Raw genomic sequence first — 20,638 nt, 5'->3', positions numbered from 1 at the left:
CTTAAGGGAAGTACGTATTGTGAAATTGGTCGAAAAGCACAACTTCCCGATTATTATCTCTTAATAACATTTGATCTCTAGTGAATAATTTGATGCATCATTTGTCGATTAATTCCAATTGGAAGTGCAGTTTTTATTATTTCCAAGTTAACAGTACAAATGTAAAAAATCCAGTCATTCTTCACTGACTTCCTTAAGTATCTCTATCTCAGTAACTACTCATTACAGAAGGCTGTAGTATTCAGCTCTTTGTTCCTTCAATTCGTGTTAATGTTCGTGTTGAAGGGTTGGATGCAGTGCGTAACAGAAGTGGTGGTATTGCACATCCAGTTTGACACTCTAAATGGTAAAGGCAGATTTTCAGACAAAAACGTTGGTGAATTCCAGCAATATTACGGAATGGCAATAAGAAACAATACACATGACCTGAGGGATGAAAAGAGCAGTAAGGGCTACATTCTTCCACAAATTATCTACTGATGAAACACCTATATATGGTCTTTGCGCACCTGTTGCTAATTCATTGTGGAAGTACCACAAAGGCAGCGGGTACACAGGAACAATTTAGGCACAAATATAGCTTACTATCAGCAATGATGAAAGCTATTAAACCAATATTTAGAGAGTTAGCTCAACCTGACATTCTTTACAAATGTCTCCATGGCCGAACGCAAAACCCGAATAAATCTTTCAACTATATCATTTGGACCCGCATACCAAAAAATGTCTTTGTAAGAACAAAAACTCTAACCTTGAGTGTCTGCGATGCTGTGATAATGTTTAATGGTGGTAATAAGGGAAGAATTACGGTAGTAGAGTGTATTGGTATCACTCCAGAAGGCAAAACACTGCAAGCCCTCCAGCGAATGGAACGACTTATGATCATGAAAGCCCAGAATGCAGCAGAGGAAAGCTTCTGGGTTTGTAGGGTGATGAAGAATAAGATCAAGATAATGCTGATTATGGGCTTGCCTGTTTCTGGGAGCTGCCAAGCTTTGTAAGTTAATATTAAATGGAATGTTTACATCTGATTTCCTAAATAATGATTTTTTTAAAATACACTCCTCGAAATTGAAATAAGAACACCGTGAATTCATTGTCCCAGGAAGGGGAAACTTCATTGACACATTCCTGGGGTCAGATACATCACATGATCACACTGACAGAACCACAGGCACATAGACACAGGCAACATAGCATGCACAATGTCGGCACTAGTACAGTGTATATCCACCTTTCGCAGCAATGCAGGCTGCTATTCTCCCATGGAGACGATCGTAGAGATGCTGGATGTAGTCCTGTGGAACGGCTTGCCATGCCATTTCCACCTGGCGCCTCAGTTGGACCAGCGTTCGTGCTGGACGTGCAGACCGCGTGAGACGACGCTTCATCCAGTCCCAAACTTGCTAAAAGGGGGACAGATCCGGAGATCTTGCTGGCCAGGGTAGTTGACTTACACCTTCTAGAGCACGTTGGGTGGCACGGGATACATGCGGACGTGCATTGTCCTGTTGGAACAGCAAGTTCCCTTGCCGGTCTAGGAATGCTAGAACAATGGGTTCGATGACGGTTTGGATGTACCGTGCACTATTCAGTGTCCCCTCGACGATCACCAGTGGTGTACGGCCAGTGTAGGAGATCGCTCCCCACACCATGATGCCGGATGTTGGCCCTGTGCGCCTCGGTCTTATGCAGTCCTGATTGTGGCGCTCACCTGCACGGCGCCAAACAAGCATACGACCATCACTGGCACCAAGGCAGAAGCGACTCTCATCGCTGAAGACGACACGTCTCCATTCGTCCCTCCATTCACGCCTGTCGCGACACCACTGGAGGCGGGCTGCACGATGTTGGGGCGTGAGCGGAAGACGGCCTAACGGTGTGCGGGACCGTAGCCCAGCTTCATGGAGACGGTTGCGAATGGTCCTCGCCGATACCCCAGGAGCAACAGTGTTCCTAATTTGCTGGGAAGTGGCGGTGCGGTCCCCTACGGCACTGCGTAGTATCCTACGGTCTTGGCGTGCATCTGTGCGTCGCTGCGGTCCGGTCCCAGGTCGACGGGCACGTGCACCTTCCGCCGACCACTGGCGACAACATCGATGTACTGTGGAGACCTCACGCCCCACGTGTTGAGCAATTCGGAGGTACGTCCACCCGGCCTCCCGCATGCCCACTATACGCCCTCGCTCAAAGTCCGTCAACTGCACATACGGTTAACGTCCACGCTGTCGCGGCATGCTGCCAGTGTTAAAGACTGCGATGGAGCTCCGTATGCGACGGCAAACTGGCTGAAATTGACGGCGGTGGTGCACAAATGCTGCGCAGCTAGCGCCATTCGACGGCCAACACCGGGGTTCCTGGTGTGTCCGCTGTGCCGTGCGTGTGATCATTGCTTGTACAGCCCTCTCGCAGTGTCCGGAGCAAGTATGGTGGGTCTGACACACCGGTGTCAATGTGTTCTTTTTTCCATTTCCAGGAGTGTATTTGTCTCATTATCTGGGAATTGTTACAGATATGTTTAGCTAATTTTACACTATGTCACCTCTTAGTACACTACTGCTGCTGGACCACCAAAATATTTCTACCTATATTTTTTTTTACTTAAGGAAGCAAAAGCGGATTTAAAAAAAATGTATATAATTTTTAAAAAATATCATAAGTAACTAATTATTTGTCAATACATTATGATACTGGTACTGTAATCAGGATATTCCGAACTCTATCTGTCAAAGGTTCTGCGATAATGGGTCACCAATATTGCAAAAATTAACACCGTAGGTGTAGCATGTATGTAATCGCCTTAATGGTGACTAATTTCGGATACCTGTACACATTTTAAAAGCATCCGTAAGTGTGAGGAATACAGGCGATAACCTTTGTACATAAACTGCCCCTGCATTGATCAAAGCGATACTATGGCCGACTCAGCTACAGTAAAATACACTACATAGTCCGGACATTCTCCAATATCTGACCTATGTGGCGTATTTTACTGTAGCTGAGTCGGCGGTAGTATCGCATTGCTCAATGTAGGGGTAGTTTACATACATAGGCTACAGCCTGTATTTGTCACGCTTACGGATGCTTTAAAAATGGACACAGTTGTCCGAATCTAGTAACCATCAAGGAATAAAAAAGATACTTCTCAATCCATTTTTAATATTTGTAACTATGCAGTAAACTTCCTTCAAAGAGCACACCTCTGCGGTTCTACTAGTTACTAACCTGCAGCATGCTGCAGGTGAAAAGTAGGTCCGCAGCTTGTCTTAAAATTTGTATATCGGTACAGTAGGAATCACTCCCCTAAATTAAATGTTCAAAATGTCCACCGTTTACAATGCTACTCGCATTAACCGGCGGTAGCAGAGTATCTCTGATACCCTGATGTAGCACTGTTCAACCGTGTATTGCTTCGCAGCCTTCATCAATACGGACACAAAGATTCTGTACATCTTGTACCTGAGTTCTATGTACAAGAACTGTCAATTGCCCCCGCAATTAAAGTATAGTGGGTTTATAACCAGTGCGGGTGGAGGTCAAGGTATTGGTGCATCGTACCTATACATCTGTGTAGAAAAATCTCTTATTAAGTAGACTAGAACACTAACACTGAAATGAGAAGGAACACTCGTAGAGGTACGTACTGTAGCAGAACAGGTAATCTCTAAGAAAGCTAGCAAGTTTCACCATTGAGCCTGGGTGGTAGAACAAGAGGCCCTAAGACATAGGTATCGCCAAAATTTCTGGAAACATGACTCACACATAGAGGAATAAAATATGTTGTACAGAAATGTGTTCGGTAACACATGTTATTGCGTGTTAGAGCCCAGACATCGACAGAAAATTTTTATTGATGAAGTGACTGCATAATTTCATGGGGATTCTCGACAGGCCATAGATGGCAATTGAGAAAATTTACAAATTGATCACGTTGAAACGAAGCATCCGTGAAACCAAATTTTCTCCATAGTGAGGGCTGGCAAGTTATTGAATGAACCAATAGCAAAAGTGTGCCCTAGCACGAAAATCACCTGCTGCTAGAGCCCGTAAACGTTGTACTTGCTACGGACACAGCAGTCAGAGCATGTACGTTTTGTTTCTGTGTGTTTCCCATGTTAATACAATTTTAAAGATAAGGAGACAATGTGCTCCAACATGAAATTAAAGTGTTTACGGACTCGTGTACATACAACACATTTTATTCCTCTATGTTTGAGGAATGTTCCCTGAAACTGTGGTCGGACGTAATGGTTAGAGCCTAGTTTCTGCATTCAGTGCTTCATAAGAACACCAGGCCAAGTAATTCATTCTTATTGTGCAAAAATGGGTGAAGTGTCTATTCCCACCCGGAAATGTCTTTCAGTTTGCAACATTAAACATTATATCGAGTTTGGTGCGAAGAGGCACAGATACCCCTATTCTATACATATCAAAAAAGTTTTGCATCACGTCGGTTCCGAGAGTTCCGGAATCTGTGCAGAAAACTGGAATATAGATCAACATAAACATAATTTCCGCCCTTTTTATTGCTCATGAAAACCACATATTGCATGTTGTACCACCATACAGCGAGATCTTCAGAGGTGGTGGGCCAAATTGCTGTACACACCAGTACCTCTAATACCCAGTAGCACGTCCTCTTGCATTTATGCATGCCTGCATTCGTCGTGGCATACTATCCACAAGTTCATCAAGGAACTGTTGTTCTAGATTGTCCCATTACTCAACGGAGATTCGGCGTAGATCCCTCAGAGTGGTTGGTGAGTCACGTTGTCCATAAACAGCCCTTTTCAACCTATCCCAGGTATGTTCGATAGGGTTCATGTCTGGAGAACATGCTGGCCACTCTATTCGAGCGACGTCATTATCCTGAAGGAAGTCATTCACTGGATCTGCACGATGGAGGCGCGAATTGCCGTCCATAAAGACGAATGTCTCGCCAATACGCTGCCGATATGGTTGCACTGTCGGTCGGAGGACGGCATTCACGTGTCGTACAGCAGTTATGGCGCCTTCCATGACCACCAGTGGCGTACGTCGACCCCACATAATGTCACCCCAAAACAGCAGGAAACCTCCACCTCGCTCCACTCGCTGGACAGTGTGTTTAAGGTGTTGAGCCTAACCGGGTTGCCTCAAAACACGTTTCCGACGATTCTCTGGTTGAAGGCATATGCGACACTCATCGGTGAAGAGAACGTGATGTTAATTCTGAGCAGTCCATTCGGCATGTTGTAGGACCCGTCTGTACCGCGCTGCATGATGTAGTTCAAATATGGAGCTTGACATCGACGTCGGGAGTGAAGTTGCGCATCATACGTAGTTTGAGTCGTAACACGACGTCCCGTGGCTGCACGGAAAACATTATTCATCAAGGTGGCGTTGCTGTCAGGGTTCCTACGAGTCTAATGTAGCGGTCATCCACTGCAGTAGTAGCCCTTAGGTGGCCAGAGCGAGGCATGTCATCGACGGTTCCTGTCTCTCTGTATCTCCTCAGTATCCGAAGAACATCGCTTTGGTTCACTCCGAGTGCCTGGACCCTTACATTGTTGAGAGCCCTTTCTAGTGCAAATTAGCACCGCGGTATTGACCGTCTAGGCATGGTTGAACAACAGATAACACGTGCCATGTACCTCCTTCCTGGTGGAATGATGGGAACTGACCGGCTGTCGGATCCCCTCCGTGTAATAGTCACGGCTCATGCAATGTTGTTTACATCTTTGGTCGGGTTTAGTGACATCTCTGAACAGTCCAAGTGACCATGTCTGTGACACAATATCCACAGTTAACGTCTATCTTTAGGAGTTCTGGGAACCGGGGTGATGCAAAGCTTTTTTTGATGTGTATATATGTTACTATTTCCACATTCATCACGACGTGGATCACAACCGATCTTTCTCTGTTTTAGCAGTTGTGTTTATCGTTATTGATCTACGTTATTCAGCAAACTTGTTCCTACAACTAAACCGTAAGGGATCCGAATGTCCCATCAGAGATCAGCTAACTTTCTGTCTCAACATTCGAGAAACTGACAGCCCTGGCTGGTGATTAGGAGAAAATACTTTCGATTCTAGTAGATAAGATTATATGAAGTGTAGCGTATTTTATGTTCCAGTGTTCGCTTTACTGTATTGGAAACATATACCATAATTTTTGAGTAACATGTATAGACGGATCTCTAAATGGTTACTTATTTTATTACTCACTTTTCCCAGATATTACTTACAGAATATAGTTTTTATAGCATGAGATTCTAAAGACTCTGTGCTGAATGAGACGTGAGTTCATCACCAAATTCTTCGTCTCCAACTCTCTATGTACACTTGAAGGTAGCAAAGTTGAAAAGTTGACCTAAATGTCCAAGTTGTGAGGGATTCATGTTCCATCCTTAGAAAAAAAGAAACAAGAAAATACGTGCTTTTTTCCCCCAGGCGCCTTTTTCTTATTGGGTTAAAGCATCATCAGTGGTCAGTAACTAAAGATATTTACATTTGGATTCGTTTTTAAGATCGAGAAACAGTTCGTTAACAATTTGTTCGGTTTTATTTACTGTGATATCTACTTGGTTTCTCGTCTACTTCTGAAATTTCCGTCAGACAGATCTCTTTGTCATGTGCTTTATAAACCGTAAGAACAACGGAAAATTAGACCACAAGTTTCGGTGTCTAATGAAGAAAGACACCAAAGATGTGCTAGCAGACGGTATTTAATGATATAGGTAAGAAACCAAGCAGGAATCACTGTAAGTGATGTCGAACAAACTGTTAACGAACTATTATTCGATCTTAAAACTGAATCAAATTACAAACGTCTTTAACCACATACCATTCATGATGCCTTACCTCAATAAAGCGAAACGCGTCTAGCGGCAAAAAGCACGAATTTTCTGGTTATTGTAAAGACGGAACTAAAATTACCTCAGGAACTTTAAAGCAACTACGGACATTATAGCCACACAAATGAAGAAAATAAATGTCCAAGACTTACTTACCTGATTAAAAACGAAGGAGAAACTGGGCCAAATGGGAGTCGAACGTCTTGTTCCTAACTGTCGCTGTTTTAAATTAGTTGGCAGGATTCAGTGGATAATGTGATATAATTATAGAAATGGAGTTCTGCCTTGAGAAAATACAACCACTTCTCGTTTAACACCCAGACGTGTTTCGGTGAAGTTTCACCATCATTAGTCACTTATTTATTTTCATAGTGAACATATTGGTGTTTGTACGGATGTCTGACATTCGCTGTACAGCTGATTTTTGTTCGTGTGTCTTTTTTGTCATTGTTGATTACTCTTTTTCATGCTTCTGAATGGTTTGTAAACTGGCCCTTTATTATCTAGTATTCACTACCTGGCATGAAGTGAGTATCTGATGAACAGTGACATTGTCTGTTAGGAAGCACAGTTTGAATAACATGTAGAGTAATCTACAAAAAACATCATACTGAAACAGATACCATCTTGTCGTACTGCAAATGTCAGACAGTCACATGAATACCAATATGCGATACTGTGAAAATACGCAAATTTATTAACAGTGGTGAAACGTCATCGACACATACTTATGTGTTGAACAAAAATTATATATGGCTCACAGAGGCTATGGTTGTGGAATTCAGAATCCAGATCATGAATTTAGAGCGTCCCATGAGTGGTATATAGCATATAAGCAGCGGAGCCAGCTGGCCAATGAAATCTTCATGATAAAGGTGCTCCTGCTGCATCCTTACGCTGTGCACTTTGGTTTTACCGTGCACCAGCTGGAAACCAGCATCACACATATTACGAAACATGTACAAAAATCATTGCTATATGTCGTGCTTTTGTACTGAATGTGTCACATTGCCAGAACCAAACATATGGAGTTGCGTAGATCTTCTAACATAATGTCAACACAGGTGAGTGTCATCGCCAGTCTTGTTTCATTCAGCATTACTGGTGGAGGTGCCACTTGTAGCAGGGTAATACCTGATAAAAGGCTGCTAGAACGTAACATTCTTTGGGATAAACAGAGACCCTTCTTCGAACGGGATACTATTCTGCGATACCACTGCCCACTGTTGGGAAGGGTATCACATTTGGTGAAATCGAGCATTGACTTTGTTTCGTCTCAGCATCAGACCGTACTTTACTGAAGTCACGAACAGTACAGAAACCCTCCTGGTACAAGGCTCAGCCCATATATCAGTAGCGAGTAAAAGTTCGTACCGTCCACTTTACACTCGGAAACCATCCACAGAGTTATTCAGTAGCATGTCCGGCAAAAATCCCAAGAGTTACTAGAACGGTATGGTGCAGCACATTTCGTAGGTGAATCCATACTGTAAGTTCTGAATGTGAGCAACATGCCAGAAGGTATCTTCCCGAAGTAACCGTGGGCTCAGGTGCAGCCACCTTCACTTTCAGTGAGTAGCTACTGGACGCGTCCACATTACTGGGTGTGGTCTACCCCGACGTCGAAAATGTTCTGCAGGACACGTGAACTGCCGCCTTGTGAACTGCCGCCTCCATCTGCATCTCAGTAGGTTTAATATGGACAGTGCTTACATGCACTAAACTTTGAGTGTGGAAAATCCATCTGAGGCCATCAAGCAAGCAGATCATCAGAGACCAACGATACACAACCCAGCAGTTGACATGTTATGTACATGTGGCCATCTGATTTCTACCCAGCTATGTCCTGCGCTGTTTAAAAGACTCTGCACTCTTCATCCGACATAAATGAATATACTGTAATTAATGCTCTGCTTTCTGGAATTTTGTAATCTACACTTGGAGCAACTGAAAAGGAGCACTTCCTGGAAGCTTCTGCAGGGATTTCCTGAGGCCCCTATAAGTTAAATAATCTAAAGATGTTCAGAAACTTAGAATACAGTCTCACCTGAGGACATCGGTGAGACAAAATGCAGAGAGATGGAGACGCCACCGGCGCTTTGTCCGAATATTGTGACCTGCTGAGGATCGCCGCCAAAGCTCGCGATGTTCCTCTGCACCCAGGTCAGCGCCAGCTGCTGGTCCTTAAGACCCGCGTTGCCAGGGGCGACAGCGTCTCCCGTGCTCAGGAAACCTGCAATTAACCATGATATTAACCCAAGATTTCAATATTTGGACTAAAGGCACTTTATATTCACTGATGCATTGCATGCTGTTAGAGACCAACATTGATGAGTTGGACGTGATTTACACCAAATTAGTACGGCATTTCCCGGTAGACTCGGATTCATTCAGTCAGTGGAGAAATAGTTACGCGATAATGCTTCCGTCTTGCGAAGCAACCTCAAGAAAATACAAGTTAAAGAAATATGTCGTTAGTTTCGATAGCACGTGGCTTTTTCAGTATGCCATGTGGACTTGACGAAACTTACATAGGGGAGAGAAACGCGCTTCCCTGGGCACTGACTTCACATCAAATTCAGGAACTTTGAAAAGTCATCGATAATGGACCATAGCCTTACGAAACAATATAAACTCTCTTTGGAGATAACTAAATCCCTCTACTGGAACTAGGATTTGGAGTAGTGGATTTAATGGCTGAAATATACGTGGGACTGGGCGCTAGAAATGGTGTGTTCACAAAATAATTAACATGACAACTGATTGCAAATAGAGGGATTGCTACTGAGGTGGTCTCTGTTCTCCTTCCATTCTTCATATTTATTGCCCGCCTGTTAGTTGGTGTTTGAGCATAGGGGCTGTACTGACTTGATGGACCATACAGTGCGAATTTTTTGTAGAAGGGCCTGTTTCCAGCCTTTTCCTACATTCCTAACTTCTTAAACGGTATTTAAATGCCAAGAATCCTCGATATCGATTTTCCTCTTCTATATAGGATTACGTCCACGTGAAGGCTGCCAGGAGCGGTTTACTTTGGTTTTTAGTGTGTCATTTATAACTACTTTTAGTTCACATGCTAAAATTGAAGTTTTGCAGTTGGTGGAAGAAAATTTAGGAATTCCATCGTGTTTGGCTGCTACTGGGGATTTATAATCATGACGCTATTCAGTTTCGGATACCGTCTCGTGTTATGTCTCCGCTTCCCGGTCGGAGAGATCCGCCACCCTTGGATCTAATCCACCCGGGGGATTAACGAGAAGGTTCGATGAGCAGACCAGCCTGGATGCAGTCTTAGGCGGGTTTCCATATTCCACTAAGTTATTACGGGTCTGCTATCCGATTCCGTCTCACTTACAGGTCTTTCGCTCACTTTTATGTGGATAACACCATTCGCAGGCAATTGGGGTACACATGTTCCGTCTTTGGGAGTTACGGGATGTCGAGGAAAAGCACAGCTGTCCACACCTTAAAGTAACCACAGCAAAATCCATCAATAACTATGCCGATCTTGTGCCAACGCGGGGTAAGGTCACAAGGAAAAGAAAAGGAAGAAGAAGCTATTCGGTTTCGGATACTTGTCGTGCCGTATCTCTGATTTATTTGTATGTTTTGAACTTTTCAACTTAAACTTTGATTTCTACGTAAATAACATTACTTCTTCCTAAAATATGGATGCATTATACACCGTTCATTTTTGACAGCTCCTCTTTTGGACATAACTTGAATTCCTCTGACGCAAAATCATTCACCCACATCACTAGTTAAAGATTGTCGCTTAATATGTGCTTTTGTCCACAATCTTCTTCATTGACATATAGTACTCATTCCTGAATTTTTGTTATCTTTTGAATATTCACTTTTTGTTGTTTTTAAAGCATTATTTGCATCGTTGATCGTATTTCCTGGCCCTGTAAATCTTTCTTCAAGAATATTTTTTTTTTTTTTTTTTTTTTTTTTAGGTTGTACAGGTACACACCTAGACCCCATGAAGACCAGCTTGAAACTAATACCCGTCTCCAGTCTGCTTCAATCTATCACGGACACGTTACAGCGGCTGATCAGACTTTATATAGGAAAAAAGTACATCAATCAGTTAACATTAATTTTTCTTTGTGTTAACAGTTTCGCCATTTCACTGGTGCCATCCTCAGGCATCTGAATATTAGAACATCAACAAGTAAACAATGTAGTCTATTTCTGATGTGTAACACAAGATAATGCTGCAGTTACAAAGCAATACCGGCAAAGGTTGTTAACTACACAAAACGTAAGGTAAAGGGATATGCAGAGTTAAATGTTCACACATCACACCATAATAAAACATGTTCAAGTATTGGTTGATATCAGTAAACTACCACGTGACATATAAAAGACCTCTAATAAAAACTACAAAAAAAATGGAATGTGAGATGTGACATAACCAATCAAATGCATGAAATGATCGGGAATCAGAGCACATATTAGTAGAGGGGCTCATTTTAACTTTTTAAATAGAGACCGTAACACACATTCAAGTCATACGGAAAAAACAATACTAATTATAGAATGAAGACCACAATCTTTCATATAAAGCGTAATGTTAAGATATACTATGAGCCATTAATGAAAATAACTGAAATATCGTCTTACTACCAATGAAAAGGTTTTCCGTAGCAACCCCTATAGTCCTTGTATTATCATGTGAGGGACTACACAGATTTAGCTAGTGGGGGATGAAATAATAAACCTGAATAGCATAAAACTTAGTACCCGACCAGTAATTATGCGCTAAGCATACCTTTATCATCGAGTAATCTGAACTAACCAGAGGACAAATACTAACGATGGCTAAGAAGTAGCTCCAGACATCACATAACTGTTGGAAATGCACTTACGAAGAAGAAGATTATACACAGGATGTTAGTGGTATAAATGCAAATATTTCTATTATATGAGAACAGTGTACCGAACAACATTAAGTCAGCATACTTTTCTTTGGCAGACTAAAGTTTATTGCCATTACGAGTAGTATGTTCTTAGGTAGGTGAGTACCTCCAAGTACGAATATGGCAGTAAGTTAACTACTAATGGTCATTTTCCCCTGACAGCAAGTCAGGTATTGAAGTATGGATGTGTGAATGTAAAATGGATTGTCCACATTATTGTGCAATTGCGACAGCGTCGGGCACTAAATTATGTGATGTGTTTGCGGGAAGACCGTTAGACATAGACATAAAACAACTTCCACATTGAAGCAGGTACATGTTAAGCTACCAATGACCACAATATCTCTTACTATAACCCTAACACACTTTACGAGATGACAGTTTCTACGGAAATATGACCACAAGAACGTAAAAGGTATGGTTAATAAAAACCTTGGACTCTAATTACCAGAATCGCTTTTCAGTCAGAAGTACATGGCCATAATTAGCGTGAAAGGCTTAGAAGGCACCGCAATTTCTGAACAATACAAAAATTCTATTTAAAAAATTCTGTGCCGACCAAAAAGTCTAAGCTAGTATGCGTATACACGACCGGAAAAAAATGGTACACCGGCAAAGACAGTTTCGATTTGGATCCCATGACAGCGTATCTCATCTGAGGAATAGCAGATGTACTGATAACGGTGGAACCGCGCGACTGCTACGGTCGCAGGTTCGAATCCTGCCTCGGGCATGGATGTGTGTGATGTCTTTAGGTTAGTTAGGTTTAAGTAGTTCTAAGTTCTAGGGGACTGATGACCATAGAAGTTAAGTCCCATAGTGCTCAGAGCCATTTGAACCATTTGAACTGATAACGGTTTCTACGTCAACCGCCAACAGATAGCGCAGTGGCATAGCTATCCGAGCGCCATTTGCGTATACCCTTTAATAGGGAATGCCTACAGCCAGAAGGCTCAGTGTGGTGCAAACGCGTGAAGCAAACAGGCAACAAAGATATGAAGATGCACTCGTGCTACCTTCTGCCAAATGAGCGAGTTTGAAAGCGGCCAAATTGTGGCCTTCGGAGTGGCAGGGTGGTCCTTTTGAAGAATTGCCACACACGTTCGACGTGCTGCGTCAGTCGTTCAACGCTGCTGGTATCAGTGGTACGCCAACATCTTACATCCGTAGACGAGGTCCTAGGTGCTCACGCAACACAAACGGCAGGCAGGTTCGTTGTATTATTACCGGCAGCAGTGGTAGATCGCGTCGCTACCACAGCACAAATATTAGGGCTTGTGACCCCAGACGTGTCAACAGGAACTGATGTGAACCTGTTATTAACAACGGGACTATAGTAACGCACACAGCCCATCTTCCACTCACGCCACAGCATCGACCTGCGCGGTGCGACTGGTGCTGTCGGAGGAACACTTGGAAGATGGAATGGCGTGCCGTGGTCTTCAGCGATGAGAGCAAATTCTGCCCGCACGAGAGAGGTGGTCGGCTGCGAGCACGACGTACACCTGGTGAGCACTTTCTCATAGAGAGCATTCATCCAAGACACATTGGGCCCACCTCATGCACTACGGTCTGGGGAGCGGTATGCTATAACTCTTGTTCATCTCTGGTGCTTCTTAATGGGACGGTAATCTGCGCTGGGTATGTTCGGAATGTTGTTGCACCCATTCTTCCTCCGTTCTTGCAATAGGAAGGTGATGTGTTGTTCTAATGGAATAATGCTCAGCCACACACTGCCCGTGAAATTCACCGTGCTCTGCAAGACGTACAGCAACTACCGTAGGCAGCACGATCTCTAGACTTGTGGGATGTGATGGAACGAGAAATGACTCGTGCGACTCGCCAACCAAGAACTCGTTCAGAACTACGTGAACAGTTCGAGCAGGCCCTAACGTATCCCAGGACAGTTGAAAGGGTTTTGTAGTCCCCTTTCATTACCATTTTATTCCTTTCCAATGATACAGAACTCTCTTACATGCGTGAGTGAATGAATGTGGGTGTGTTTCATTTCGATATACAGTAGTTTAGTCTGCTGCAGAGAATCAGAGGTGGTCGTACAGAATGGCCAAACCTTGTAGTTTTCAGGTAGGCAAAGTGGTTTGCTCACATTTTGTGAAAGTTACCCTCGTTCGGTTGATGGCGGAAGCCTCATCTCTCGTTTTTTTTTTGGCCACGGTGTCGAGTGGGACACGTTGGAGTGTGTGAGATGGGCAGTCTGCTTCCAGCTCGCCGAGGGTCTGCAGCCTAATTCTCTTTGAAGAAGGGTGAGTTGACTTAAACGCGTTTCGCGTTGTCTCATGGCGAGAGGGGAGCTTTTAGCTTTTGGTCTCGCGTCTCGTCTTATAAAGATTGATTTGCTGGGTCGCAGACAGGACTCCAACGCTTTTGCAGACTTTCAATTTGATTCCTAATACAGACTTGACTTTGATCCGTAAGAGGAACGTACCACAAAGGCTTTGCATATGTTGAAGCGCCCTCGGTTCAGGGTGAATGTTTGTGTGCCTGCAACAGCGTGTGTATACTTTATTATCTTTCCAGAATCTTAGTAATCTTTGCTTCTTTGTGAATTTTCTTTCTCTCATTTCTTTATGTCCGTTGAAAACATATCCACATTGGTTAATATTAGAGTTTGATGGCCCTGTGCCATTATCCTTTGTCTGTTCAAATGGGTCCTCTGTAAAATGTTAATTGTTTGCAATTGTGTGGTTTGATGTTACTAAAATTTCGCGACGGCAGATAGAAATAGAGTCTCCGTAAACCACGTGCGCACACGAGTCTGTTGTGAAACGTATGGCGTTTCACAAGCAATTGTACTTAGTTAACAGGCAACAGCAATTCTATAGATGCATTACATCTATGTTTTAAGGAATAAATAATTTTGCCTACAATCTTATCCAGTGTACCGATGTTACGTCTCCATTACCTGTGTCATTTACCTTGTATCTTTCCTTATCAGCCCATCCATAGCGTTTCCATGTGCACAGGTCCAATAATTAGTGTCCTTTTTTTTATTTAATACAGATGCTCTGGAATAGATCCTGTTTTCAGGAATGTTGCTGCAAGCTGCAGTTATGCACAGTGTTCATGCACTCTTTGCTTTATTCAATATTTGATGCATGGGAACAATGCCTGGATCATATTAATAACTGCACCCCATTATTTATCAGTGACTTTACCAAGAATGTTCTTTTGTGAGTTTGTCTTATGAATAAATTAAGTAATTTTCCGACTCAGCGCAACCTCTTACTTGTCGTGTGGCTAGAATTGGTGGCGTCCCAATCTTTTACGTTGATTTCAATGTCAGATCGGATTTTCTTATTCAAAGTGCGCGTGGCTCTTTTAGCCATCAGGATACATTCAAAGTGCGCTTCACGCTTCTTACACATAGCGACCTTTTATTCACGCAACTTACACAGTGATCGCCAGCTGTACGATAGACTGGATGCCAAAAGTAACGCCTGCATTTCCACTCTTGGAAGACATAACCACAAACTAGTATGTGTCTTTCAGCTTGGGTCGATACCTGTTACTCAGAAACGCTTGTGCTATTCATCGGTAAATGTAACCATTTCATGTAGACCATATGCAATGTTGCAACAATAAATACTGAATGAATTGGGAAGCTCCACAAGAGGGTACTAATTCTTTTTTTGGCACTGTATATAATGTTTATTGATCTACTTTATTGCGCCACTGGTGATATAAGATTCTGTAACAGTTGCGTGGAAGAGTGTGCCAGCTGCTTGTTTCTTAAAACTCAGATCCACACACTTTTCTGGTGGACAATAATTAAAGTTTTTGTTTCGCGTTAGGTGCCGATGGAGATGAAGGTTGTTTGAACATGAACGTTCATTTTGAAGATTTGTGGAGAGAAAGCGTTTCCTCTTAATCATCAAACTGGTATCCTAGAAAACGTCTTGTTCCAAGTATATGCACCCGATTTTGTTACTCTGTTTTATTGTTTCACCTCAATATCAGACTCACTTATTATTATTATACTTCTTCAGTTTGATGTTTATTAAACGGGACACATCAGTAATTTCGGATACAGATATATTGGTTACCGTTATTCCCGCTACGATATTGTTTACTTTTATTACTTTCGTATTGAAATGCAGTACTGTGTGTTCTTCATGGACAAAGCGTTTAGTTTACGGTTAGCGTTGTGACCTTAAAAACTGTGTTTTTGTTGGAGTAAATTTCAAATCGCGTAGTGCTTCTTCAGATATGCGTTAATCAACCTTTTCATTCAACTGAAACAGGTACAGATATAATAACCATAAGTGCTGAATGTCACATAAAGTCCGATTGTCTTTGTGAGGTAGCTGCATGTCCTACCTTTACGCATTTTTTGCAGGAATCTCATTCTTGCCTACGGCTGCTTGTAGTCATGCAGCAACAGCTGATTGGGCTGTATCCAGTGGTAAAGAAAATAATCTTCGCCTGTCCCAATGATTCGTTGTTTAAGGTTATCGTTCGCATCGTGCGTGAAGTGAGTAACTTTCACTTGGTGCTTACAGTTGACAGATAGCATTCTTGAAATGTAGGCACGTCGGTATCTGTATCGTGGAACCTTGTCGCATTAATAATTGTTTCAGAAAGAGTGTTTGGTATTACGAAGTGCTTTCAATACATATTTCATCCCCCTTTCTTCTCTACCAATTTCGTCTGAAAAAAAAAAGCGGCATTTGTTGTGAGACATTGTGGATCATTTCCTCTTCAGCCTCTATAGTTTCGTAAAGTTCCGATAGGTGGAGTGTTTACATGTAGACTTCAAAATGGTGTCTGTAACAGAGAGACGTTCCAGGCGGAGATATCGCTGAGTTGCTTTGGCGAAAACCAGAACATCGCAGATATTGAAAGGCGCTTGCAGAATGTCAACGGAGACTGGAAGTGACCAAAAGCATGGTGAGTCGTTGGGTGAAGCGTTTGTCGTCGTCGATAGAAGGTCATGCAAACCTGTTCGATCTCCTGCGTGCCGGCCAGACGCACACAGCTGTGAAACTGAAGAAACGACTTCAGCTTGCTTGTAGCCACAAAAATGCAAACGAACATCTTTATAGCAACGCCAGGCTTCACACAAGTCTGCAACCCGAGAGGAACTCAAAATACTTAATTGAACTGTTCTCCCTGACCCGCTTACAACACGGATCTATCAGCTTCCAACTTCTGTGTGGTTGGCCCAATGAAGCACGCACTCCGCGGGAGGCAGTACGTCGATGATGGGGAGGTCATTTGATGCAAGCAAGACGTGGCCTCCGCCGGCTATCAGTAGTGCGGTACCATCCGGGAAGAAAGCCCTGCCGGTAACGTAGTGTATGGCTGTCGCACTGGACAAAGTTTCTACATCTACGAGTTGAAATATTGGGTTTTGTGGCCAAAAGAGAGGGGAATACTAAGGTATATTGGAATTACGTCTTTCCGATCGCTTAACGACGGAGGCAACAATTAAGAAGTTTGTTACCTGTAATTAAATGTTAGAACTTACAACCAACATCATCCGAATCATCATCGTATTCAAACTAAAATTTCCTCATTAACTTTCAAATTAAGATACATATATCGATGCACCTGCGTGTCGTTAATGCGACCGGTAGACATAAACATAATCAGCAGGACGGAAGCTTATGACCCACGGATTGGACTGGACTGGAATAGATGAGTAGAAGAGTACTGAACGTTGCAGTGTGTCCGGAAACGGACGGCATTCGTACCAGTGCGTTACCCATAAACATTAACGTCACGGGCGCAGTAGTTTTGACCCTATACGCTGGGAGAGATACCGTTGCGTCATGTTACCGGGCCGCCCAAGGGCTTAATGAAGTATGTGGAACTGGTCTGTTGTCAACAAAGACTGCCCGTGCCCACTTTACTACCATGCACTAAGGGGGCGGGTTAACTTCCAACCGCCATTTCGCTGATGGCTGTACTCGGCGGTTAACTGCAGTGAAAATAATACTGAGAAACACGTTTCTGGTCGATACAAGCAATAAAACTCATTATGATTCTGATAGGACTCTGTATCTGCAACCCACGCTTTTCAAAATACACCCCTTAGCGTACTACGTACAATGAACAGCTAAAAATTTATGATTTATTTAATGGCAGGTTGGTCCATATTTGGAACGCAGTACCGCAGCGATACTACATGTAATGATTACGATAGTTCACGGGGAAGGATATTGGCGGTACGTAGCACCAGCTGTGTGCGCACAGGACACGCAATTCTTGTCGAGTAAGGGCCCATACTATTTAAGTGTGGAACTGTCACATCATAGGAACATCGGGCTTAGATTAGGTGAATCTGATGCCCAAGAAATCAGTGTCAGCTACCATCAAACCATTGTACCACGATTCTGATCTTGTGGCACGTACAGTTATCCTGCTTATAGATTCTGTTGTCATCGGGGAAGACATCGAACATGAAACAATGCAGGTCCTCGACAATAATGTTCACGTAATGCACAACTTTTATGATGCCTTAGGTAATTCGAACAGGTCCCATGGGAGTCCAGGTGAATGTCCCCCACAGCATAATAATGTCCACAATGACCTATCACGTGGCTCGGTACAGCTGCCCTCCTGCACGACACAGTATCCAGACGCGACCATCGACCTAGTGTAAGATGAAATGCACTCATCCGCCCAGGCGACAAGCTCCCATTGATTACCATGCTATCTCGATGATCCAGTGCCCCTACTGCTGTCGCAGTTGACAGTGTCCTTGGATCAAAATGAAAATACGAGTGGGTCGTCCGCTGCAGAGCCCCTCGTACAACAACGTATGCTGAACAGTGTGCCCCGTAGCATTTCTGACTGGACCAGCATTTTGCTGAAGACGTTGACTGAGGATATTGTACCACAGACACAGTCCCTTTGACTGTTCAGAGATGTCACTAAACGCACCAAAAGATGTAAATAACCACGCATGAGGAGCGCCTAAGAGACGGAGGGGTTCCGACAGCCGATCAGTTCCAGTCACTCCACCAGGAATTAGGTACAGGGCTCATGTTGTCTGTAGTTCAACCATGCCTAGACGGTCAATACTGCATCCGTATTGATACTTCGTGCCAGGAAGGGCTCTCAACAAGGGAAATGTCCAGGAGTCTCGGAATGAACCAAAGCGATGTTGTTCAGACATGGAGGAGATACAGAGAGACAGGAACTGTCGTTGAAATGCCTCGCTCTGGCCGCACACAGGACTGCCATCACGCTCTCTTCACCGATGAGTGTTGCATATGACTTCAACCAGACAATCGTCGGAGACGATGAAGCGGTATTATGTGGGGCCGACATACGCCGCTGGTGATCATGTAAGGCGGTGTATGGGCTGTACGATAGTGCAACCAAATCGGCAGCATATTGGCGAGGCATTCGTCTTCATGGACGACAATTTGGGCCCTCATCGTGCTCACCTTGTGAATGACTTCCTTCAGGACAACCACATCGCTCGACTAGAGTGGCCAGCATGTTCTCCAGATATGAACCCTATCGAACATGCAATGGGATTGATTTAAAAGGGCTGTTTACGGACCACGTGACCCACCAACCACTCTGAGGGATCTACACCGAATCACCGTTGAGGAGTGGGACAATCTGGACCAACAGTGCCTTGAGGAACTTGTGGATAGTATGCCACGACGAATACAGGATTGCATAAATTCAAGAGGAAGTGCCACTGGGTATTAGAGGTACCAGTGTGTACAGCAATCTGGACCATCACCTATGAAGTTCTCGATGTATGGTGGTACAACATGCAATGTGTGGTTTTCATGATCAGTAAAAAGGTTACGGAACTCCCGGAACCGAGGTGATGCAAAACTTTTTTGGTGTGTTCGTGTTAGCTAATGGAAGTATTTGGGCCTCTAAGTCTTATGTGAAAATCATCGTGTTTTGAATATGTCTTGACAGGGGCCCATACCATTTACTGCGTCACATTACGGATATAGAATGCACTGTACAATTACGAAACACATGAGCAATTAACACTCAGTTTGAATCAAGCGCATTCATTGGTTTCGACATTCACTGCCCATGATTAAATATTACACTTACCAAAAGCTTTACGATAGTGGCTTTAGTCTTTGGTTTGGCATGTGACTATGTATAGACGCACTCCTTCGAGACTCATCGTGGTTGTTGCCTCTTCTACCAGCTCATTTGCTAATTCTATTGTTCTTGTTTCTACATGAATAATTTTGCTCCGAATCATTAATAAGGAATTCGACAATCCATAGAAATACAACTGTAACATCTAATTTTGACCTATTTTGTATGTGTATCGATATTTCTATGTCAGTTTGAATTGTTACTTATATAAGATGTATCTGTGATTGAAATTCTTTGACTATGTATACATGTTTCAGTTATGTGAAACTTTTGATCAGTTTTGTTTAAATTATGCTTGTGAATTTAAATATGTACTGAAATAATTGTTATGTCATGGACTATAAATGACTTGGTCCTTAATTAGGAAAAGTAAGGTTAAATGTAAAAGATGGGCGAAGCCCCACAGCTACGAAAGTAGCCTGGCGGAGTGAAAAAGCTGTGGTTGGCGCGCAAGTGGCAACTCGTGATTTGTGAAGGTAAGGAGTCTAGGCTGAGCAGTGTTCCTCGATAGCAGAAGCGGGTCATTGTCGCTCATATTCCTGAAGTTTTGAGACGAGAGGAGCGTAAGGGCAATATTTATGGGCCTCGGATGCTGCATTATCATCGCGCTGTTTTTGGCCTTATAAAAATATAATTCCATCGCCATAAGATATGTAACAGGGTGAGCGCAACGATATTGGTATGATTGCGTCGCTGCCAGGGTAACAGCTACTGCAAATTGCGCCACCAGTGGCACCAGTATCCCACTAAATTATTTATATTTGGCACT

The 20,638-nt window shown here is 43.2% G+C and overlaps 1 protein-coding gene across 1 annotated transcript in view; it reads right to left on the bottom strand.

Moving 5' to 3' along the window:
* Nucleotides 1–20,638, bottom strand: part of LOC126474520 (cholinesterase-like) — a 63,590-nt gene that overhangs the window by 30,685 nt on the left and 12,267 nt on the right. Inside the window, exon 3 of the mRNA XM_050101992.1 lies at nt 8,883–9,068. Coding sequence (XP_049957949.1) covers nt 8,883–9,068 — 186 coding nt within the window. The remainder of the gene's footprint in view (nt 1–8,882; nt 9,069–20,638) is intronic.

Source organism: Schistocerca serialis, chromosome 4 (genome assembly GCF_023864345.2).
Source record: "Schistocerca serialis cubense isolate TAMUIC-IGC-003099 chromosome 4, iqSchSeri2.2, whole genome shotgun sequence".
Classification (NCBI taxonomy): domain Eukaryota; kingdom Metazoa; phylum Arthropoda; class Insecta; order Orthoptera; family Acrididae; genus Schistocerca; species Schistocerca serialis.
Note: the sequence above shows the minus strand (reverse complement) of the source record. Positions and strands in the feature narration are given on the sequence as shown.